Below are 25437 nucleotides of genomic sequence, written 5' to 3'. Positions count from 1 at the left end.
GTCAAATTACTGACATGGTGAGGAAATTGGCTGAGTGGCAGGTGACAGAAAGTGGGGGTAAGAGGTACATACTCCAATTGGCAGGATGTAACCTGGGGTGACCCATAAAGGTCGGTGTTAGGTACTCAGTTATTCACATTATTTATTAATAACTTGGATAATGACATAGAAAGTCATATATCCAAATTTGTTGAAGACACAAAGTGGAATTGTAGACATGCAAATGGCAGCATAAAATTGCAAATGGATATTGATAGACTAAGTGAATGGGCAAAACTGTGGTAGATGGAGCTCAGTGTAAGCAAGTGTGAGGTTATCCATTTTTGGGTGAAAGGTTCTAATCTGAAACATCAACTCCCCTCCTGCTCTGATGCTGCTTGACCTGCTGTGCTTTTTCCAGCTCCACTCTTTATCTCCAGCATTTGTAGTTCTCACTAACTCCAAGTTATCCATTTTCAACAAATAAAGGATTGACCAGGGTACTTTCTAGGTGGTATGAAGTTAAATACAGTGGATGTCTAAAAGTAATTTGGGTTCAGGTGCTTAGATCTTTAAAATGTCACAGATAGGTGCAGAACTTAATGAGGAAGGCTAATGAGATGCTGGTCTTTAGATTTAGAGGATTGGAGAATAAAGTTGCAGACATGCTGCAGTTAGACCCAACTTGACAGTTCTGTGAGCAGATGTGAGCACCACAGCTTAGGAAGCATATATTGGTCCTGGAGGGAGTGCACTGTAGATTTACAAGAATGAGAGTGAGGGCTATAGGGGTGTTGAGCTTACTGACTATCATGATGCAGGAAATCATCCAAGAAGGAGGGGTATAGCAGTAGGAAGGGATAGTATAGTTAGGATGATTGAAATAATTGTCCACAGCAAAGAGCATGAGTCTAGACAGCTACATCGCTTGCTTAATTCCAGGGTTCAGGATGTCAGTTCAAGGCTGGTGTCGAAACTATTATGGAGGATCCAGTTGTCATGATCCATTTAATTCACGTATATACTTTGACAGGCAAAGGTAGTCGAGACAAGGTGTTCACAGAATATTTTTGGGATAGCTTCTTGGAACAAAATTTCTGGAGTTGATTCAGAGAGCAGTTTTGTGCATTTCAAAGGATCATTAATAATGGCAATTAATTATCACGTGGACAGCCCTAGGTAGCATGAGCATAATGTGATTGAATTTTACATGCAATTTTATATCCTTTGAGGGATACAGGAGTGGATTCAGCACTGTATTTTTCAATTTACCTAATAGGAATTATGGCAGCCTGAAGCCAGAGGTGGTTGAGGAGAGAAAGGAAATGAGACTAAATGATACATCAATAGAGATCAGTGGCAGACATTTTAGAGGATATTTCAGATCACGCAGAGTAGATATATTCCAACAAGAATAAATTCCAAGGGATACACCTATCAATCACAGTTTATCAGAAATTTTAAAAAAATCAACCGAACTGTGCAAAGATCGGTGACAGGTCAGAGGATTGCCCAGAATATAAAAAACAACAAACAATGATCAAAAAATGAATGACAAGCAAACAATTAGAGTACAAGAGAAAGCTACTCAGAAACATAAAGGCAGATAATAAGAGTTCTAATAATTTTTTTTTAAAAGCTTATAACAAAGTGAATGTTGGTCCCATAAAGGTGAGGCTGAAGAATTAATAATGGAATATAAAGAAGTAGCAGATAAATTGAACAGTTATTTTGCATTAGCCTTCTTTATAGAATATATAAATAACACCCCAGAAGCAGCAATACAGCAAGAGAGGGAGAAACTCAGGAATATCACAATACCAGAAAAGTGGTATTGAGTAAATAGATAGTGCTCTGGGCTGCCAAATCCTTGGGTCCTGATAGACTTCCTCCGAGGCTCTTTAAAGAATTGATTGGTGAAATAGCTGTATCGGTTTTACTTTTCCAAAGCTTCTTATTTTGGGGAAAGTTCTATTAGATTGGGAGGTAGTGAATGTGCCACCCTTATTCAAAAAGGATTGGGCAAGAGAGCTAAAAATACAGGGCTTGCAGCTATGATGTATTGTTTGCATATTCTCAAACACGTGAATTATTTAAAGCAGTAAACTCACTTGAATTCAGAACGTTTTTTCAAGATCCAATGGATTTTTTTGTCTCCATTGTCACCTTATGGTATTTAAGTAATGATGCCCTCAGCTGATCACCAAGTGCTGCAGAAATAGGTAATGACTTCAACGGATGAAGGAGCAGTGCTCAGAAAGCTTGTGATTTCAATTAAACCGGTTGGACTATAACCTGGTGACTTCTGACTATGTCCATCCCAGTCCAACACTGGCATCTCCATATCATAGCTAATGGTTAACATAGCATGTTGTTACCAATTCTTCTTTCAACTCTTTTAAAATCAAACTTAAACAAGTTAAAATCCTCCTTTCTGTTACTGAGTCAAGGGATCTATGTCATTAACTGTGTTAGAGGATGAACCACCAGTGAGTCTTAACATTAAGAGGAACTTGCCTTAACTAGGTATAGTTTATTGACATTAGCAGTAGGTTCAAATTACCTTGAATGGCTAGGCAGAATAACTATAACTGTCTAGGGACACTGAGGATACGTACGTTTCCATCAGCATCCTAAGCTAGACTCATCTTTTTCCCATCAATGACTGTATGGCATCATCAGATTAGGTGGAACTTAATACAGTCTGCTTTCAGAATGAATCCTTTCAGAATCATTATCTTAAACAAGATGATCATCTTATTAACAACTGAATGTCCTTCGTGTCCACCTTGGACACAGTTATTAACAAACAATTCCAACTCATTGTATAGCCTGTGGTTCAGAAACAAATTTTGCCTATCTCAGGGGGCCTCTTGGATGCTTTTTGCAGTAAGCTTTCCTTTGCTGGTTTTCCCTGTAACTCCAGTGTAAAAAAATTCACAGTTGCATGTGATACCACTGTGACCACATTGTCTTTTATGCTACTAGTCATTGATACCATGAGTTCACTTTCACCAATACTGTCTTTGGCAGGAATGTAGTTAAGCAAACCAGCTGCTTCATTGCATAAAACTATGGGATAGTCAAACTTGAAGTTACACAGGTTTTGAGAAGATTTGTAGCTCAGGTTGAGGTTCTGGATGTAGGTTTCCTCACTGAGCTGGAAGGTTCATTTTCAGACGTTTTGTCACATACTAGGTAACATCATCAGTGAGCATCCGGATGAAGCACTGGTGGTATGGCCCGCTTTTATTTATGTATTTAGGTTTCCTTGTGTTGGTGACGTCATTTCCTGTGGTGATATAATTTCCTGCGGTGATGTCATTTCCTGTTCTTTTTCTTAGGGTGTGATAAATGGGACCCAAGACAATGTGTTTGTTGATGGAGTTCCAGTTGGAATGCCATGCTCTTAGGATTTCTCGCGCATGTCTCTGAATTTACATACAGATGATGAAGGACACCAGTTCAACTGGAACAACAATCCATTCTAGGACAAGCCAATCAGGGACATGTGTGAGAATTCCTAGAAGCATAGCACTCAAACCGGAACTCTATCAACAAACACATTTACGTGGATCCCATTTACCATCCCCTCAGAAAAAGAACAGGAAATGATGTCACCCTAGAAAATGACATCATCAACCCAAATAAACCTAAACACATAAAGAAAAACAGGCCATACCACCAGTGCTTCATCCGGAGGCTCACTGATGATGTTACCTAATATGGTGGCATAAGGTCTGAAAACAAACCTTACAACTCAAACCTACATCCAGATCTTGAAGTTACACCTAAGGCAATCTGACCAATTTTGAATGTGTACAGGTTGAACACCATGACCTGCTTGGTAACAGTGGGAGCTGGTGACTCACCTCCACAAACAGAGACTCTGGGATGGAGGGAGAGGGAGAGGGAGAGGTGGAGGCAGAGATCCTGGGATTGAGGGACGGGAGAGGCAGAGACTCCAGACTGAGGGACAGGCAGAGATTCAGGGAATGAGGGAGAGAGAGAGTCAGCGAGGGAGACTTTGGGACTGAGGAGGAACAGGAGACCAGGCAGTGGGCAGAGGCAGTCAGTAAGTGACCCAGCGGCAGGCAAATGGACCGCCATGAGACAATTCAAACTACATGGGAGGTTGAGCTGTGAAGGTACCTCTTGTTGAAGAGTTTGGTCATGGTGACTGCATCGTCTGTGACAAATGGGCTCAGTGCGGACCCGTGGTGGTCGGTGAGTGGGCCCACTGCAGATTCATGGAGGAGGTGGCAGTAGCGGTGAATTTGGGCCCAGTACAAGATCCTGTGCATTGGCAAGGTGGGCCTGAAGCAGACTAATGACGGTGGCAGAGCTGGTGCGGTATCCGGCAGTATCAGTGGTATCTGTGTGTCACTGGTGAGTTTGCATGAGGACCTATAACAGCCAGGCCATCAGTGGAGGCAAGATGGTGCTGAAGAGTGATGACTTCCATTCCAAAGGTGGTGACGTGGTATAGCAAATGGAACTTGTGTCCAACCACCAGGGTCATGCCCCATGGTGGAGCACGTAACAAGAAGGACTGTAAAGCTGAACACTTTTTCTTTGTTTTGTTTTTCTTCTGCCTTTACATTGTATATTTTGTTTTTTTTTCAGTGTTTTAAGATGGCGCTAGAGATAGCGACACCTTACAACACTTTACAGTACATTTTGTAACAAAATACATGTGACAACAAATAAATCAAATCAAATCAAATCAAATCTCATGTTGTGAAAGATATACTCAGTGTTTTGGCAACTTGTGCAGCAACTCAACTTTCCAGCATTGAGATATATGTGCCAATATTCCCAACTGTAGATGCCAGCTAGTTCTTCTTTCTCTCCAGTTGTATATTTGTGTTCAGTTTCCAACATTAAGTGTCATGTGTATGCAATAGCTTGCTTGCTTCCTTCAGTGTGCAGTAAGACCTCAGTTCCAAACATTTTCTCTGATACATCTGCTGTAATATATATTTCTGCATGCGAGTTCAAATGTGTGAAGGCTGGTGGGGTACAATCTTACCTTAAATTTATGAAATATTGTTTGCTATACAATTGTACATTCACATTGTGTATCTTGGCAGAGTAGCTTCTTGCAGTCTTCAAGTCCCCATGTACACTTAGGAATGAATACATAATTAATGTTAATAATGAAGAAATGTACCAACTCGTTCACATTAATTGGAAGCTCATGAATAATCTTGAATGTTACTCTGTATCCTCGAAAGTCAGTCTTAGATGGAGCAAATTGATCTATTATTGTTGAACATCAAATTGTGTTATGCTACTTGAGTGAGCACTACTGAAAACTATTATTAGTGAAGAATCGAGTAAATAAGTAGGGATACCATTGTGAATATATAGCATCATTAATTATGTTAATATGCGCTTTATTAAATTTCTTTATGGGATGTGGGTATAGTTGACTGGGCCAGTGTTCATTGCTCATCCCCAATTGTCTGGGAGAAGGTGCCTTGTAGAATGATTGCAATGTGTGGGATGTAGGAACTGCCACATGCTATTGATAAGGATGTTCCAGGATGTTAACCAAGTGATAATGATGATAGAGTTCCAAGTAAAGATGGTCTTTGGCTTAAAGGTGAACTTGCATGGTGTTCCAGTCCATCTGCTGTTCTTGTCCTTCAAGGTGGTAGAGGTTTGTGGATTTGGAGGAGCCTTGGTGAGTCACAACAGTGAATCTTGTAGATTGCCTCTGTGTATCAGTAGTGGAGGGGGTGAATGTTGCCGGTGATAGATAGGGAATCAATCAAATGGGCTTCTTCATCCCAGATGCTGGTGAGCCTCTTGATGAATTTCAAGACTTTAAGCCAAGCTTATCAAACAGTGTTTTCTCCATAATGCTTCTGCTTTTGGCTACATAAATGTGAGTTTGTCTCGGTTGACATTTATACTCAAACTGGGATCATTCCAAAAACTGGATTAAGTGAGTCAGCACAATCTTGAAGTGTGTTTGCCACAGGAATTAATGAAACTTGCAAAAAAAAAATTGCAAGAGTTTATTGTTCAAGATTAATAAGGAGTGAGACTCAGGTGCACAGGATCTCTACTGTGCTCTTGTTAAAATGACTTGTTGTATTACAGTCCATGGTATATACTTGTACCCTATTTCACAATTGAGAACAGATGGCACCATGTTTAAAGCAAATTTAGTCATTTTTGACATCCCTTACAGCTTTGCGAAGTGATTCACGTTTGAACATAAGGTATAGTTTTCCCTTAAACCGGACCTGACGTTATTAATCCACGGATACTTCTACAATTTGGACACATTTTTGAGAGCATTTTTCCAAATGGAACAAGTGTTGAATAATCTGCTGAAATCACTTTGCCAATAATTCTTCAACTTGAGTTGGTTGTACAGATTATGTCAGCAAGACAGAAACATAGAAACATTGGCGTAAGCTATTTGGCTCACTGAGCATGCTCCCCCATTAACAGGATCAGAGCTGATGCTGTATCTCACTGTCATATTCCTGCTCTCTCTTCTAGCCCTTGATATCTTTACACTGTAGAAATCTACCTATTTCTTTATTAACTTTATTCAATGACATGAGCTCCAGAATCATTTGTGGTAGAGAATTCCACAGTTTCACCACTTTCTGAGTGAAGAATTCTCCTCATCGCAGTATGAAATTGCCTACCCTGTATACTAGCCCTTGATCCTTTGTTCTGGACTTCCTGCCCAGAGAAATCATCATCCTTATGTCCAACCTGTCCACCTCTATCAAAACCTCTATGTTTCATTGAGATGCCCTCTCTTCCTTCTAAACTCCAGTGAATACAGATTGCTCACACATGAAATCTGCCATCCGAGGAATCAGTCTGGTGAATCTTCTGAAACTGGCAAATAAGTTTCCTTTTAAGAAAGGAAACCAAAACTGCATGCAATACTCCAGTTGTCATCTCAGCAAGATCCTGTACAACTGTACAATCTCAAATCCTCTTGCAATAAAGTCCAACATACCATTTGATATCCGAAGCACTTGCTGCACCTGCATGCTTGCTTTCACTGATCAATATACAAGGATACCCAGATCCTTTTTAATATCAACATTTCTCAATCTATTAGAACTTAAATAAAACTATTCAGTTTTTCCTAGCAAAGTGGACTTCACAGCCAACCACATTATCCTGCAGGAAAAAGCATCTCAAGCCTGAAGACTGAGATTTCTGTTTACTCAACTGTTGCTGTAATGGTGGCTCTTAGAGATGTTATAATTATGAATCATAGCAAACTGCCGCCGCAATATTAACCGCTACCTGAACTCCCACACCCCTCCCACCCACTCCAACCTCTCACCCTCGGAATGCGCAGCCCTCCACTCCCTCCGTTCCAACCCCAACCTCACCATCAAACCAGCTGACAAGGGAGGCGCAGTAGTAGTTTGGCGCACCGACCTCTACACCGCTGAGGCCAAACGCCAGCTCGCAGATACCTCCTCCTACTGCCCCCTTGACCATGACCCCACCCCCCACCACCAAACCATCATCTCCCAGACCGTCCATAACCTCATCACCTCAGGGGACCTCCCATCCACCGCCTCCAACCTCATAGTCCCACAACCCCGAACCGCCCGTTTCTACCTCCTGCCCAAAATCCACAAACCTGACTGCCCCGGACGACCCATCGTCTCAGCCTGCTCCTGCCCAACCGAACTCATCTCCTCCTACCTCGACACGGTCCTGTCCCCATTAGTCCAAGAACTCCCCACCTACATTCGTGACACCACCCACGCCCTCCACCTCCTCCAGGATTCCCGCTTCCCCGGTCCCCAACGCCTCATCTTCACCATGGACATCCAGTCCCTGTACACCTCCATCCCCCATCACAAAGGACTCAAAGCACTCCGCTTCTTCCTTTCCCGCCGTACCACCCAGTACCCTTCCACCGACACCCTCCTTCGACTGACCGAACTGGTCCTCACCCTGAACAACTTTCCTTTCCAATCCTCCCACTTTCTCCAAACAAAAGGAGTAGCCATGGGCACCCGCAGGGGCCCCAGCTATGCCTGCCTCTTCGTAGGGTATGTGGAACAATCCATCTTCCGCAAATACACTGGCCCCACCCCCCATCTCTTCCTTCGCTACATTGATGACTGTATCGGCGCTACCTCGTGCTCCCACGAGGAGGTTGAACAGCTCATCCACTACACTAACACCTTCCACCCCAACCTCAAATTCACCTGGACAGTCTCGGACTCCTCCCTCCCCTTCCTAGACCTTTCCGTTTCTATCTCAGGCGACCGAATCAACACGGACATCTACTACAAACCAACCGACCCCCACAGCTACCTGGACTACACCTCCTCCCACCCCGCCCCCTGTAAAAACGCCATCCCATTCTCCCAATTCCTACGTCTCCGCCGCATCTGCTCCCAGGAAGACCAGTTCAAAATACGTACAACACAGATGGCCTCCTTCTTCAAGGACCGCAATTTCCCCCCCGACGTGGTCAACGATGCCCTCCACCGCATCTCTTCCACTCCCCGACCCTCCGCCCTTGAACCCCGCCCCTCCAACCGCCACCAGGACAGAACCCCACTGGTCCTCACCTACCACCCCACCAATCTCCATGTACAGCGCATCATCCGCCGTCACTTCCGCCACCTCCAAACAGACCCCAGCACCAAAGATATATTTCCCTCCCCTCCCCTATCAGCTGTCCGTAGAGACCACTCCCTCCGCGACTCCCTTGTCAGATCCACACCCCCCACCGACCCAACCCCAGCCCGGCACCGCATTCCTGACCTGCAGTCTTCTTCTTGACCTCTCCGCCTCCATCCTACTCCGACCTATCACCCTCACCTTGACCTCTTTCCACCTATCACATTTCCAACGCCCCTCCTCCAAGTCCCTCCTCCCTACCTTTTATCTTCTCCTGCTGAACACTCTCTGCTCATTCCTGAAGAAGGGCCTGTGCCCGAAACGTCGAATCTCCTGTTCCCTGGATGCTGCCTCACCTGCTGTGCTGTTCCAGCAATAAAGTTTCAACTTTGATCTCCAGCATCTGCAGACCTCACTTTCTCCAGTCACCCTGTGTCTCCTGCAAACAAGTGAAAGTTTTGGAGGAAGAAGGATCCAGCACATCCAGGAGCAAGATTCCAGGAGCAGCACATCCTGATAAACCAAAAGGACCATTGCAATACAGTATGCAAGCACAACTGAACTACGTTCCTAGTCTTCCCCCTGCACACAACATTCGCAATATTTTTTCCCTGTTTATGTCTGTCAGCATATGAGTGTAGAGTGGGCATATATAATGGGGAGATAATGACATAGAGGTAGTGTCACTGGACTATAACCCAGCAATTGATCAAAGAATACCATTGTCGCCAATCGTTATCAAGTCAGCAAGAAATGTTCTTGGCATAATAAGTGAGTTGATGGGTTTTAGATCTGCCAAAAAAAACCAAACAAGCAAGTTTTATCCAGTTTATTTGAACAAAATATTTAGCAATATCTTAGATACACAGTATATACAGCTTGTAGATGGGGAAAATATTATATTTACATATCTTCTCAAACACATTATATAAATCTTAATATAGAATGCACAAATAAAAGGGTTTATTGTTGAAAAATATTCAGCTAGGAAGAAAAAAAATCTTAATAAAAATGACTTGTTTTGCAGCTTTGTTCAGGTATAAAATATACCTGGGATACATCTAGATATTTTCTACAGATTATTTCTATAAGATCTGTCCTCCAGAAATAAACATAGCCAAAATTTGTTTTGGTAACAAATAAACTACAGTTTGAACAACCACTGCTCTGCAGTATAATAACATACAAGCAATTCACACTGGATGCCATATTAGACGTCAGGAACATCTTTTTGCTCACCGAGTAGCCAGTACGTCCTCAATTTGCCTTTACCCTTTCAAAGAAGATAAAACAAACATTACTCAGAAGCTTACACCATCATAAATCCTTTAACAGTTGCAAGAAATACTTTGAAACAAGTATTCTTCCATAGGTTTTGTTGGAGCAATGTGCTGACTCACATTGACAAGGGAAGTGTCAGGTTTAGTTTCTTGTATTCGAAGTATTAGCTTCCCTTAACCAAGGGGTAGCGTATTTTTGTGTAGCAACTGATCTTAATCTTGCAAAACTAGGAAGGCTGAGGAGAGTTCAGGCCAAATTGCTACTCCACCTGCTAATCAATAGTTAATGTTGAAAAGTATCCACATGGAAGATAGTCAAAGACGAGATTAGATTTAAACATAGGAACGCAGAAACATAGGAATTAGGAGTGGGAGTAGACAATTCAGCCCTTCAAGCCTGCTCCTGCATTTAACATGACCATGGCTGATCTTATCCTGGTCTCAACTCCACTTTCCAGCCTTTTATCCCACTTTTCATCAGAAACTTATCTATTTCTTTCTTCAAACTGTTGATTGATTCTGCATGCACTGCACTCTGAGGCATTGTGTTTCACAGATTCACAGCCTTCTGAGAGAAATAGTTTCTCCAAATCTCAGTTCTGAACCTACCTCCTCTCACTCTATATCTATAATCTCTTATTCTAGACTGCTCCACAAGGAGGAACATCTCTTCAATGTCCACCTTATTAATCCCCTTGAGCATTTTCTATAGCGATTATTTAGCCAATGATGCAATTCACAATGCAAAACCCTTCTGGTGGTCCTGGCACATGTCTTATCGAACTATTTCAAGGGGAAAGAATGTAGTTGAAGGATTTAGGAGAAGGTTGTGCCTGGTAGTGGGCAGTAACAATTTGCAGAGTGCAATGGGAATGGGAACTATATTCCCGTTCCTTCCAGTTTCACATTGAGCTAAGTCAACTATAAAAAAAACTTATCGTTTTGATATTCTGCAACGATCTCTTAAGCAACATTATCTTAACCTCATGTAGACCTGGTTTTCCTGACTTTGATCCCTTATTTGTCCATGCTTAGGCAGTAATGGCTGTTTCTGAGATGGGCTGGGAATGTTTACTACTTGGTATATCTATTTGCATGTTTAAATTTTATTGTCTGTCACATTGAAGGCTTAGCTGTTCATTTAAATGGGTAAAAGCTTGGAATTATGGAACACCAAAGAGATTTAGAGGATATTTGTACAAATATCATTAATGAAGTAATAAAGTGCAAAGAAAGTCAAAAAAGACTAATAGAAATGCTAAAATAGAAAAGTACAGAGGTTTTGCCTAAAGTACCAAAGTCGATAGTTCTCAGCACTGCCTCTCAAGGAGGATACACTGACCTTAGAAGGGATGCTGTCCACATATATCAGAATGTTACTGAGGTTACAAGGTTATCTTATGAACAGATATTATATAACATAAATTTGTAATCACTGGAAGATAGATGATTGTATTTGACTGAGGAGATGTAGTATCAAAGATCAAGTAAAACAGTGCTACAACCAGATTGACTCCATTAAGAAAGCATGTTCAGAAAATCCTTCTCACAAAAAAGAAAGATTCTAATTAAAATAATAGTTTAGAATTTAAAATCATAGATATTTGATGGGAGAATGAGTAAAAGAATATGGAATCCAATCAATTTTGAAAATTCCTTCAGGGGTTGAGGTTGTTGCTGACTGGGCCAGCATTGTTGACCATTCCTAGTTATTCTAGAGAGGGTGCTAGTGAGCTTCCTTCCTTTAAATGGCTGCAGTCCATTTGGTGTAGGGATTTCTAAGATTTGGTCCATGATAATGAAGGAATGGTGTTATATTTCCAAGTCAGGGTGGTCAGTCGCTTGGAAGAAAACTTGCTTTTCCCATGTATCTGCTGCCCTTGTCCTTCGAGATGCTAGCATTTATGTGTTTGGAAGGAGTTGTCCAAGGAGCCTTGGTGAATTTTTGCATTGCACCTTGTAAACAATACACACTGCTGCTACTGAGGTGGAGGGACTGAATATGGAATGTGGTGCCAATCAGGATACGGCTTTCTCCTGGCTACTGTGAAGCTTCTTGAGAGTTGATGAAACTGCACTCATCCAGGCAATGCTCCATGACAATCTTGACTTGTGTCTTGTAGTCCAGTTCAGATTTTGATTATAACCCTCAGATGTTGATAGTAGTGAATTCAGTGATAATGTTGCCATTGAATGTCAAGGGGTGATGGTTGGATCCTCTCTCCTTAGAAACGGTCAGTACCTGATACTTGTGTGGTGTAAGTGTTCTTTGCATTTTAGGTCTAGACATTCCCCAGGTCTTGCTATATATAGATACTGACTGCTTCACAAATGGTGCTGAACATTGTTTAAATGTCAGTGAACATCTTTACTTTTGCCGTTATGATGAAAGGAAGGGCATTGATGAAGCAACTGATGATGGTTGGGCCTGGGACACTATACTGAGGAACACCCACCGTGATGCCTTGGAACTGAAATAACTGACCTCTTATAACTGTGACCACCTTCCTTTGAGCTAGGTCTGACTTCAAATTGTGGAAAATTTTTCTCCTGATTTTCATTGCCTCTAGTCTTGCTAGGGCTCCTTGGGAGTTATTATAAAATCAGTCATAACTCTATGAATGGCAGAAGAAGGTCAAGGAGCTGAATGGCCAACTTCTGCTCCTGTGTTCCACCGAAACCTTTTGCGACGCCAACAAAAAGCTCAGCTTTTTTGGGACTTATTAAGCATCGTGTTTGCATTATGTTACAAACATGTAAACATACAATAGCCAGGGGAGTGTGTGTTAATAAGGGAGGTCATCCCATTTCAGGTATCTCCTTTAAGGGTTAATTATTACAGGGGTCAAGTATAGTTCAGAGTACAGCATTCTGAATTTTGTTGCAACACCGCGTCTCAGCTGGAGTCAGAAAAGCATAATTTGCTTCATTGGTGTAACATTTTTACCATTTCTCACACCAACCATACTGTGGCTTTTCTGAGTGAGATTGCCACATGTTGCAGGTGGAAAGAACTGGATTGGAATTGCTCAAACCATTGTTCAAACAAAGGAGCCTTAACAAGCAGCAGATGGACAATGCATCAATTTAGGCTGTACTTAAAGCTACATGTAATGTGTACCTATTTATCCAGCACAGATTTGATCAGAAATACTGCTTTAGCCACTCCAAAAAAGTTGTTGAATCTACATAACAATTAGCAAATGTAGGGTGCTGGTAACAGTAAGCTGAAGTTCAGGAGCAGTTTTGGGACACGTTGCATTACAAAGCCTACTTAGACAAAGTGAGGACTGCTGATGCTGGAGATCAGAGTCAAAAAGTGTGGTGCTGAAAAAGCACAGCAGGTCAGACAGCATCCGAGGACTAGGAGAGTCGACGTTTTGGGCGAAAGCCCTTCATCAGGAACATGGTCTCCTAATTGAGAGATTCAACTGTGTGCCCAACAAAGTAAGGATTGTGAGCAGTCTCAAGATGTTGTTAGCCTTATCAGAAGGCAGGCAGCTCTGAAGCTTCAGCAATGTTACCAGGAGTTGAATTTGCACTGAGGGATGTAAACAGAGACGTGAGGCCGACAGTAGGTATGTTAAAAAAAAAGGGATTCAGTGTCATCAGGAAAATCCTTCTGACAAAATTGTTTAGCCACAAGGACTGTCATTCCTCCCTGCGGCCCGTCATTTGTTCCATTTAGTCTGCCCTGTCTGTTGCTAGGAGACCAACTTCATCTAGCTGGCAGCCCTCACCACGCAGCAGGGGATTTCCAATCACTTGCAAAATATAGCATGAAAATGGCTCTTAATTGGGCCTTTAATGCAGTAAGTTGGCTACCAGCTTCTTCCGTTCCGTCCTGCTGCCAGTAATATGTCACATAATCTGGCATGTTTCCCCAGGACTTTACCATTACCTCTCCAAGCCCCTGCGTCTCCCAGCCCATCTCCTGGGTGCAACTAAAATCTTGGCTATTAGTACCATGTTTGTGCATCCAAATTCCATGATTATGAGTGAAATAACAACAAGCATAAACGTGTTTGCTCTGTTTGTGCCTGATAAATTAATGTGTAAAATGTTATAGGACTAATATAACTTAATAGCAGTGCATTGGCTGGTAACATTTAGCTCAATCTATGTTATTGAAAAAAGCAAGATTTCAATTGAACTAATATTATTTGTAATTCTCCATAAAACATCTGAAATGTAATGTGAAGGGTACATCAGGCACTGCTGAATACTCATACTGATGAATTCATGGGAATTGCTATTGTGGATAATTTAAAATAGAAGCACATTTTGTTCCTTCAAATTAATGAACTGTGGCTGTACCTGGCAATTTAAATTGTTCACAAGATCACTGGTCAAATTTTTGGGTCCTGCTTTTTCACAGCCATCTTTATGTTGAGTTACTATTCATAACTGGCATTTTGGCTTTGATGACTAGTTTGAAAGCATCTGAATGTAATGGATACAGCAATGTGTGAACCTGGACCCTTTCACATTAATATAATGTTTTTGAGAAAATATAAATGGGATGAACTTCGACTGACGGCATCAGTTTTGAGTCAGCTGTTTATTTGTAATGGCAAAATGGAAACTGGGAACTAAGCCAACACATTATTACAGCAGTGAGCTGAAGGAATCCATTAGGATGATAACAGCTCAGATCATTAATATGCACACATAGCACTTCTGAATGGAACTGCAAAACACTTTGCTTCACATCTGGGGTTAATTATTTCTTTAAAAATGTCAATTGATGTGTCTTTTCTTTATTGGTGAGATTGGCCAATGACCTGAATGTGCAGTGCATGTGGTTCAGTTTCCTTCAGAACCAACAGAACACTCTGCTCATTCAACCAACATAAACCTATCTGTCAGGGATGACACATGAAGTAGTCAGAGTGTTTCTCTAATTTTGGTCTTTGTGGAGTCATTGAAAATGGTATTGACATTAATATTATGATAAATTGTTGTTATTACAAATTGAAGGAAGGAACTTTTTTATTGCCTTTCTTCCCTTTCTCTCTTCAGATTTCCAGTCCCTATCATTTTCGTTTGTGCTGCTGGAAGTGATTATTTAGCCCACGGCAATCTCAACAGTCATTGTTAAAACTACTCCTTAGTTATTCCTCCAGAGGTTATCAACAAGCACTGAATGAAATCATGATTCACATCCGATTTGCTTTCCTTCTCTGCATCAAGTCTGTCAGTTCTTAAATAGCCAAATATGTGGGAGTGAACCAATTTATCTGCAATGCAGGGCAGAAACAAACTCTGTCCTATTAGAAAGGGATTTCATTTCATTGTAAGAAAGATGATTGAGAAGAGACATGATCCCAGCATTTAAAGTGTGAGGAATATGGATAGCGCAAGTGAAAGCAATTTAATTAGATTGTGAGTGCTGAATTTAAAAAAAATACAACCTAAAATGTAGATAGGAAAATGGATGTACATTAATAAATATGCATAGCACATTCCTGATGAAATTAGTTAATATTCTTCAAAACAAAACTGGAAGGTAAAGCTGCTCAGAGCAGAGCAAAAAAATGAAGGGAATGCTAATGATGATAAAGAAAAGACTGAGATGAAACATAGCTGTAAATGGTAAGTTTAAATAGAACTCCTCCCAGTATGTTAGACTTTCTGAGAGGTTGGGGGGTGGGTTGAGGTGATAGTAACCACCCTACCTGATAATTTGGCTGATTCTGGCATAATTAAATGAACTACACAGCTCAACAAGTTATCAGAATGTTTGATGATTTCAAATAGGGTGGTAATCTGGCTGTTATAATGGGACTGGATTTTATGTTCTCCAGTCAGTCGGTTTGAACGTGGCAGGCAGGCAAAATCCAGCAGATTGCCTTCTTCTTGACCATCCCTTGCCCTGATCTAGCAAAAATTTCATGGGTTGGGGGCAAAGAACAAGAGGTGTCAGATGGCATATTAAACCCATTAAGTTGGCAATTATGTTGACTTGATGGTGTTATCTTGTCCTCCCCCCCCTCCCCGAGTATTTTACCGAGGCTGGGTATGTGGTTCAGCTGCATGGCATGAATTGGACAAGAAGGGGAGGAACTCTGTCAGAACCTGCTGCCCATCAGCTCTGTGCTTCACTTTTGAAGCTGGACAATTTCCATTCACCGCTTCTTGATCCCACTTATCTCCTTCTCTGCAATCCCCAAACCTTGAATTTTAGCTCTCAAATTGGGCTTTTCAACACTGGAAACTCTCAATATCCCAGCAATGATTCCTGGGGCTACTGTGGGCTGTAAAGAGCTGTTGACCAATCTTATCAATTGTCAGTTCTGTATGGCAGAACCACCTCCTGACAGAGATACTGATATCAACCCTTAAAGCTGCTTTCTAATGTCATGGGATAATCCAAGGGAATGTGGATGGGTTCTCTTCACCCTTTTAAACCTGGTGGATGGTGGTTAGTACTATCCCAACCCCTCCCCTAGAAAGTCTAACATACTGGGAGGCGTTCTATTTAAACTTACCATTTGCAGCTACTTTTCATCTCAGTCTTTTGTTTAACATTATTAGCATTCCCTTCATTTTTTTGCTCTGGGCAACTTTACCTTCTCTTTCACTCATCCCTCCTCCCTTTTTGTCAACAACATATAAACCAACATATGTCTTCAATTCTGTAGAAGAGTCTTTAGACTTGAAATATTAATTCAGTTCCACTCTCCACAGATGGAACCAAACCTACTGAGTTTCTCCAGTATTTCTGAATTTATAATTGGATTGGCTTCTTATTGTTCTGTTCTTATTGTTATTCCATTACTTTCAATAGTGTAACATGTGTAGTTAACATGGAGGAGAAAGTGAGGACTGCAGATGCTGGAGATCAGAGCTGAAAATGTGTTGCTGGAAAAGCGCAGCAGGTCAGGCAGCATCCAAGGAGCAGGAGAATCGACGTTTCGGGCATGAGCCCTTCTTCAGGAATGAGGACTTTCCTCATTCCTGAAGAAGGGCTCATGCCCAAAACGTCGATTCTCCTGCTCCTTGGATGCTGCCTGACCTGCTGCGCTTTTCCAGCAACATAGTTAACATGGAGTACTGGTTTACACTTGGTTATGCACTGTCTATGATTGTCTTATGTTAAAAACAACTAAGCATTTTGCAGCCAAATATGTCAATGTCATATAAATTTAAGCTCATCTGTAAATTCAATTAAGTCTATTTATGAATAGAATCAAAAGCTTTAACTGCATGACTACAATGTATAGTATTTTGGCATCTCAAACATGTTTTGAATTGTCTGGGCCATAAATGCATCTTCCATGTCAAAACACTGGACAGAACCATTTTTCGAATATAAACTCATTGGAAAATGATTGACAAGTCTTTCATTAGTTTTTATGCAACTATGTTTACATTTCTTTTTGTTGAATTATGGTGTTTGATAGTGTTCCAGCTATGTGACATTTGAATATCATTCGCCCTCCCTGGATTTGGTGATTTACTAATGGAAAACTTGTTGAGTAATGCACTTGGAACTCTCAATTTGCATTTCCATAAAAGAGGAGGTCACTTGTCAGAGATCTGCATGAATATCCATTAGATAAATTTTGCAACACTGCTCACTAGACACCACATTATATGAATTGCTTAGCTGTATCTGACAAATAATGAGCAGTAATACATCATAATAGCTTTGGTACAAGATATGCATGTTGTGAGAATGTGGTACCCGATGGGATGGAGTTAAGGGGATAATAGGTGGTGAGTACGGTAAGGTGTGTATAAATTAGGAGACTCATACTTTTTAATATTAAAAGAAGACAGGTAGACTTATTCCAATATTCCTGACCCCATCTGCATCTCTGGTAGCTCATGTGCTTATGTCCAACTGTTTCAATGCTGTCATCACCATTGGGAAATGGGCATATCAGATCATAGAATCCCTACAGTGTGGAAACAAGCCCTTCAACCCAACAAGTCCACACTGAACCTCTGAAGAATAACCCACCTAGACTTATTCTCCTACCCTGCATTTACCCCTGGCTGATGTGCCTAACCTACACATCCCTGAACATTATGGGCAACTTAGTATGGCCAATTCACCCAACCTGCACATCTTTGGATTGTGGGAGGAAACTGGAGCACCCGGAGGAAACCCATGTAGACACGGGGAAAATGTGCAAACTCCACACAGTCACCGAAGTTGAAATCAAACCCGGGTCCCTGGCAGTGTGAGGCAGCAGTGCTAACCACTGAGCCACTGTGCCACCCCTTGACCAAAGAAGATGACCAGCAATTTTCATGCAATGCATAGAAGCTCGATTCTATGGAGGTGGGAAGCAATTCACAATTATGTTCAAATGATGCTGCCAGTTTGATATGTCATGATGAAATTGTTTAAGTTATATTTGTTTATAATTTCTTTAATATGAATTTGCTTTGAAAAGGTGAATGATCATTAATTTTAACAGCAGTGAGGAACTAAAGAAGTCTTTTGATGCATTAGAGTACATTATCCTCTTGATAAAATACAATTCTGCATTGCATAATAATGAAATTCAGATTTTCTGTGTCAATTGCTTTGTTTGCATTAAATTGCTCAGATGTTTGAATATTTCACATCTATAGACATAAGGCTGAATTTCTGATTGACTTCAAAGACTTTAATGTATTCAATACTGGAGATTTTATTGGCATTATTCATCACTGTAATTTCATTATGAATTCTTTGAGTTTGAAAACACACTAATTGATTCACGAATGTTGCCAAGGGGACTATCAGCTTGTTTACAATTGACAGATTTAACAGCAGTTAAAGGCAATATTCCCACTAAGCTGTGCAGTTGTACAGCTCCATCAAGGGCCTGTACATAACCATCTGTGGGCTGATATCATTCACAGCATTGATTTTCTTAAGTCAATGCCATGCACAGACCTTGGAGGTCTGTTTGGAAGAAACCAAATCTAGAGGTAACATAAGTTAATACAGTTTTCCTTTTGTGGAATGAAGTACTGTGCTTATTTTGACATTCTTAACAGTTTCTCAAAGACTTCCCTGTGCTGTTTTAGAGCTTATGAATTTCATATGTAATGGACACTGGATGAGTGGGCATGGATCAGAAGTTGGGATTGGTAATTGTGAGATGGGATGGAGTTAAGGGGGTAATAGGTGGTGAGTGCGGTAAGGTGTGTATAAATTAGGAGACTCATACTTTTCTCCAGAACTGGGTCAATGTCCCAGCTAACAGAAGGGACACTTTTGACCTGGTCATTCTGGCGTCCTCCCACTTTTATCTCTGCCTTGGGGCTACCATGAGCCACCTCCATGGCCAAGCCTCAATACAAGAGTAAGCTGCCGATGCTCACCAGTTATTGATAGCTAACTCTCCAGTCAGTCGGGAAGAGGGAAATGTACACTGTGAAATTGAGGTGGAATTAATGTGTGAAAAGTGGGGAGATAGTGACGTAGTGGTCATATCACTGGTTTCGTAACCCCGCAGACCTAGGTTCAAGTTCTGGGTAGATGGGTTCAAGTCCCAAAATGAGTATTGTTGAAATTTAAATTCAATTGGTAAATCTAGTATCTTAGTAACAGTAATCATTAAACTATCATCAATTGTTGTGAGAATCGATCTGGTTCACCAATTACCTTTATGGAAGGAAATGTGACGTCCTTATCTGGTCTGGCCTATATATGACTCCAGTTGACTTTTAACTGCTCTTTGAACTAATCTAACCATGGGAGGCATAGATAGAGTAGATAGCCAGAGACTCTTTCTCAGGGCAGCAATGGTTGTCATGAGGGGTCATAATTTTAAGGTATGGGGAAATGACAGAGGTAGGTTCTTTATGCAGAGAGTGGTGGGTACGTGGAATGCACTGTCAGCGGTGGTAGTAGAGTCAGAGACGTTAGGGATATTTAAGCGACTGCTGGACCAGCACATGGGCAGCAGTAAATTGAGGGGTGTGTTGGTTAGGTTGATCTTCAATTAAGATAAATGTTCGGCACAACATCGTGGCCTGAATGGCCTGTACTATGCTGTACTGTTCTATGTACTAAGTCACTCAGCTAAAGGGCAATAAGGAGTGGACCAATAGCCCCATTTTACAGCAGTTTTACCTGGATTCTGTTCTTCCCATGCAAACCTAACAACTTAAATCTGCAAATATGAAACAAATTCCAAAATTAACAGAGCAAGGTGGTATGTTTGAGTGTTTAATAGAGTTTAATATCGTAAAAGGTAGAAGTAAAAAAGTTAGAAGTTTGTTAATCACTGCCTCCAGTTAGAGCATTCCAGATTGTTCTACACATCAGAAAAGACGTGACAGCCTTAAAAACAGTGCAAAAGAGCATCTCCAGGATTTATCAGGGAAAAGAGACATCAGAGGTTGGCAAAATTAAGAGTCTTCCCCTTTGGACATAGAAGATTATGAGATGACCTAAAAGATGTTCAGAATGATGAGAAGTTTTAGTAGAGCAAAATCTATACCCTCTGTCCTTTGAGTTGGTCAATAACTAAAGATTATAGATTTAGAATCAATGATAGATGATCCAAATGGCATACAAAAATAAACTTTTTTTACTTTGAGGGTTCTGAAATGCTCTACTGAAAAGTTTGTGAACATAAATAATTTTGCGTTTAAGGGAATGATAGAGTAACAGATAAAAAGTAAGTATTTAGGTCAAGGCATGACTGCTGTTTCAAAGAGCCAGCATAAGTAACATGGCTAAATGGACTCCTTTTACATGTTTCTATGATTTATAAATGCAGCAATAGGACTTTCTTGAATGTAATTCACAATGGTATCGTGTTGAACATGGAATATAAATGTACCTTCATTTCAACATCTCCACGAAGTTCCAGTTCAAAATTGCCAAACTCATCCAAAACATCCTTGGTTGCTGAGGACACATGGATTTTCAACGCTAAGAAATAAAGAGGTAAAATGTCAACGGCAGGACATATATTTGGACTGAATTTTCTTCTTTGATTGTTGGGTATTAAATTTTGCTGCCAAATTCTTTATATGGTTCTAATTTCATGAACTGTTTAGCTCGAGATTTTAACTTAGCTTGGATTGTTATTTGGCCTCAGAGGGTTCCTGCAGTTTCATGAAGTTGAAGATTAAATATCAAGAGTATACAGCTCAAAGTCAAATTCTGGGACTGACTGTTCTAATATCTGTAGCTTGTAGCTTAATACAAGGAATGTGACAGATACAAGTGTTAACACATTTAAAAATTAATTGTTTGCTTTCCTTTAGAACTTTCACTCTTGGCTCATCATAAACAAAGTCCATAAATTTGCAAACTGCTTAAATGAGTGCATGAATTGAAATATGTGACCTATGATAAAAGGCACTCTTACCAGTAACAAAGCTCTTTGGGACCAGTTGATTGAATGTAAATTCACAGGGTTGGTATCCTTTCTATTGCTCAAGAGTGAGTTGGGGGGTAGTACAGTTGGGGGATAGTGGAAACTAGAATTGTTAGTAAACTGGAAGTCCTGCTGAACAGAAATCCAGGCCTGATTTGTCCTTTCTGTAATCACTCTGTTTCCTGGCTGGAAATTGGACTGATTGATAATCTGGCAGGCTGGTAGCTGGAAAGACAGAAATCTTCAGCTGAGGACCGTTGGTGTCGCTATTCTGGAATCAGGAAAAAAACATGGCCGCTGATAGACAGGGCTGCGATTGGCAGAGAATGGAAAATTACAGATAATTGTTGGTGGCTGGAGGCTAGGGTACAGGAGACATGTAATTGCAGGTTGATGGGGAGGTCACTTCTCATAGTAGGAAGAAGTACACATCAATTTCAGGGCAAGTAGGATGGGAGAGGGCAGTACTGATCCCCTAGCTCACAAGCAGTGAGTCAGAGAATCTCTACAGCGTGGAGGCAGACCATTCAGCCCATCAAATCGACACCAACCCTCCAAAGAGCATCCAACGCAGACCCACCCTGCATTTCCCATCGCCAATCCACCTAACCTGCACATCTTTGGACTGTTGGAAGAAGCCAGATCACCCAGAGGAAACTCACACTGACAAGAGGAGAAGGTGAAAACTCCACACAGACAGCCACTCGTGGAATTGAACCCAGGTCCCTGGTACTAAGAGGCAGGAATGCTAACCATTTTGACAGAGCAGCAAGGAGAGAAGGAGGAGTGAAGCGAGGGCTGCAGGGAAGGTAAGGGCTTAATTAATATTTGGGCAGTGGCTAAACCTGAGATACTACACATGTAGTATCTCCCTCCTGCACCCCCCCTCCTCTAACCGTAAGAAAAAGACTCAGTAAGGTAAGGCTTTTATTTTTTCTTTAGCTTTCTTTTTCATATATTTAAGTGCATTGTTTGGTTTTAGTTAGTTCATATAAAGCTAAGCTTACAATGCATTTTGCTTGATGCGGGAGCTTAGGTATGTGTCTGACATTCCAGACTCTTACACTTCCAAGAAATGTGTCCAGCTGCAGCTCTTGTTTGACCACGTGATGGCTCTGGAGCTGCAGATGGACTCACTGTGGAGCATCCGCGATGCTGAGGAGGTCGTGGATAGCATGTTAAGTGAACTTGTCACACCGCAGGTTAGAATTGCTGAGGGAGACAGTGAATGGGTGACCAAAAGACAGAAAAAGAGTAGGAAGGCAGTGCAGGTGTCCCCTGTGGTCATCTCCCTCCAAAACAGGTATACCGTCTTGGATACTGTTTGGGGAGATGGCTCACCAGGGGAGGGCAGCAGTTGCCAGGATCATGGCACTGTGGAGGGCACTGATGTTCAGAAGGGCGGGAAAAAGACTCGTAGGGCCATAGTCAGAGGGGATTCTATTGCGAGGGGAGTAGATAGGTGGTTCTGTGGCCGAAGATGGGACTCCCGGATGGTATGTTGCCTCCCAGGTGCTCGGGTCAGGATGTCACCGATCGGCTGCAGAGCATTCTAAAAGGGGAGGGTGAACAGCCAGTTGTCGTGGTGCATATAGCCACCAATGATATAAGTAAAAAACAAGATGAGGTCCTGAAAGAAGAATTCAGGGAGATAGGAGAGAAGTTAAAGAGGAGGACCTCAAAGGTAGTGATCTTGGGATAGGCAGGATGAACACGTGGCTTGAGAGATGGCGTAGGAGGGCGGGGTTCAGATTTGTTGGACATTGGGGAAGGTGGGACTATTACAAAATGGACGGTCTACATCTGAACCAGAGGGGAACCAATGTCCTTGGGGGAGCTTTTGCTACTGCTGTTGGGGAGGTTTTAAACTATTGTGGCAGGGGACAGGGAACCAGAAGAGAAAACAAATAGGCAGCGAGGTAGAGACTGGACACTGTAAGAATTATGAAGATAGTATTAATAAAGGGAAGAGTAGACAGAAAGCAGATGAGCGCAAAAAAAACTAGTGGCCTGAAATGCATCCACTTTAATGCAAGGAGTACATTGTGTAAGGCAGTTGAACTTGGGCTTGGATTAGTGCCTGGGAATATGACATTATTGCAATCCCAGAGACTTGGTTAAAGAAAGGGCATGACAATTGACAACTAAATGTTCCAGGATATAGAGCTTCAGACAGGACAGGGAAGGAAGTAAAAGGGGGGAGGGGGTGGAGTTGCATTGCTGGTCAGGGATGATACCATGGCTGTGCTAAAGGAGCACACTATTGAAGTCTTGGCTAGTGAGGCATTATGGATGGAGCTGAGAAATAAGAAGATGCAGTTACATTGTTGGGCTGTATTACAGGCCTCCCAACAGTGAGCGTGAAGTAGAAGAACAAATAGGTAAACAGATGATGGAAAGATGTAAAGGCAATAATGTAGTGGTGATGGGAGATTTTAATTTTCCCAACATTGCCCGAGTTACACTTAGTGTCAGAGGTCTGGATGGGGTACAATTTGTAAGAAGCATCCAGGAGAGTTTTCTAGAGCAGTATGTCAATAGTCCGACGAGGGAAGGGGCCATATTGGACCTGGCACCGGGGAACGAGCCAGGCCAGGTGGTAGACGTTGTGGTGGGGGATTTGTTTGGGAACAGTGACCACAATTCTAGAAGTTTTAGAATACTCATAGATAAAGAAGAGAGTGGTCCAAAGGGAAGAGCCAAGGCCAATTATATCAAAATTAGGCAGGAGCTCGGAAATGTGGATTGGACACAGCTATTTGAAGGTAAGTCCACATTTGAGGTGTGGGAGACTTTCAAAGATAAGTTAAAGATAGTGCAGGATAGGAATGTCCCAAGGAAGGCAAAAGATAGGAAAGGCAAGGTTCGTGAACCGTGGATGACAGGAGAAATTGTACAACTAGTCAAGAGGAAAAGGGAAGTGTACATAAGGTCTAGGCAGCTAAGAACAGAACGGGCCCTGGAGGAATATCGGAAGAATAGGACAAATCTTAAACAAGGAATCAAGTAGGCTAAAAGGAGTCATGAAATAGCTTTAGCAAGTAGATTTAAGGAGAATCCCAAAGCATTTTATTCTTATATAAGAAGCAAGCGGGTAACTAGAGAAAGGATTGGTCCACTAAAGGATAACGAAGGAAGGCTGTGTGTCGAACCTGAGAGAATGGGTGAGATTCTGAATGATTACTTTGCATCAGTGTTCACTGAAGAGAGGGACATGATGAATGTTGAGATTAGAGATAGAAGTTTGATTAGTCTGGATCACGTTGACATAAGTAGGCAAGATGTGTTGGGTAGGCTAGAGGTTATCAAGGTGAACAAATCCCCAGGAGCAGATGGGATCTATCCCAGGTTGCTGAGGGAGGTGAGAGAGGAAATAGCTGGGGCCCTGGTGGATATCTTTGTGGCATCCTTAAATACAGGTGAAGTGCCGGAGGACTGGAGGGTTGCCCATGTTGTTCCCCCTGTACAAGAAGGGAAGTAGGGATATTCCGGGTAACTTCAGACCAGTGAGCTTGACGTCAGTGGTGGGAAAGTTTCTGGAGAAGATACTGAGGGATGGGATCTATTTATATTTAGAAAAGAATGGGCTTATCAGTGATAGGCAACATGGTTTTGTGCAGAGGAGAACTTAATAGAGTTCTTTGAGGAAGTGACCAAATTGATAGATGAAGGAAGGGCTGTTGATGTCAAATACATGGACTTTAGTAAGGCGTTTGATAAGGATCTACATGGTAGACTAATGGAGAAAGTGAATTCACATGGTGTGCAGGGTGTTCTAGCTAGGTGGATAAAGAACTGGTTGAGTAACAGAAGACAGAGAGTATTAGTTGAAGGGAGTTTTTTGAAATGGAGAAAGGTGACCAGTGGTGTTCCACAGGGATCAGTGTTGGGGCCACTGTTGTTTGTAATATATATAAATGATCTAGAAGAGGGTATTGTTGGTATGATCAGCAAGTTTGTAGATGACATGAAGATTGGTGGAGTAGCAGAAAGCACAAGGGACTGTCAGAGAATACAGGAGAATATAGATAGATTGGAGAGTTGGGCAGAAAAGCGGCAGATGGCTTTCAATCCAGACAAATGTGAGGTGGTGCATTTAGGCAAGACTAATTCTAGAGCGAATTATACAATGAACAGAAGAGCCTTGGGAAAAGTTGATGGGCAGAGAGATCTGGGAATGCAGGTGCATTGAACCCTGAAGGTTG

The 25437-nt window shown here is 41.7% G+C and overlaps 1 protein-coding gene across 1 annotated transcript in view; it reads right to left on the bottom strand.

The window, feature by feature from the left end:
• Positions 1 to 9427: 9427 nt before the first annotated feature.
• Positions 9428 to 25437, bottom strand: part of npr2 (natriuretic peptide receptor 2) — a 163159-nt gene continuing 147149 nt past the window's right edge. The window contains exons 21-22 of the mRNA XM_043686946.1: positions 20690 to 20781; positions 9428 to 9886 (exon numbers count right to left, since the gene is read on the bottom strand). Of these exons, the coding sequence (XP_043542881.1) occupies positions 9824 to 9886; positions 20690 to 20781 (155 nt within the window). The 3' untranslated portion in view covers positions 9428 to 9823. The remainder of the gene's footprint in view (positions 9887 to 20689; positions 20782 to 25437) is intronic.

This window comes from Chiloscyllium plagiosum, chromosome 1 (assembly GCF_004010195.1).
Source record: "Chiloscyllium plagiosum isolate BGI_BamShark_2017 chromosome 1, ASM401019v2, whole genome shotgun sequence".
NCBI lineage: Eukaryota > Metazoa > Chordata > Chondrichthyes > Orectolobiformes > Hemiscylliidae > Chiloscyllium > Chiloscyllium plagiosum.
The sequence above is the reverse complement of the archived record's forward strand: the minus strand, read 5'-3'. Positions and strand labels throughout refer to the sequence as shown.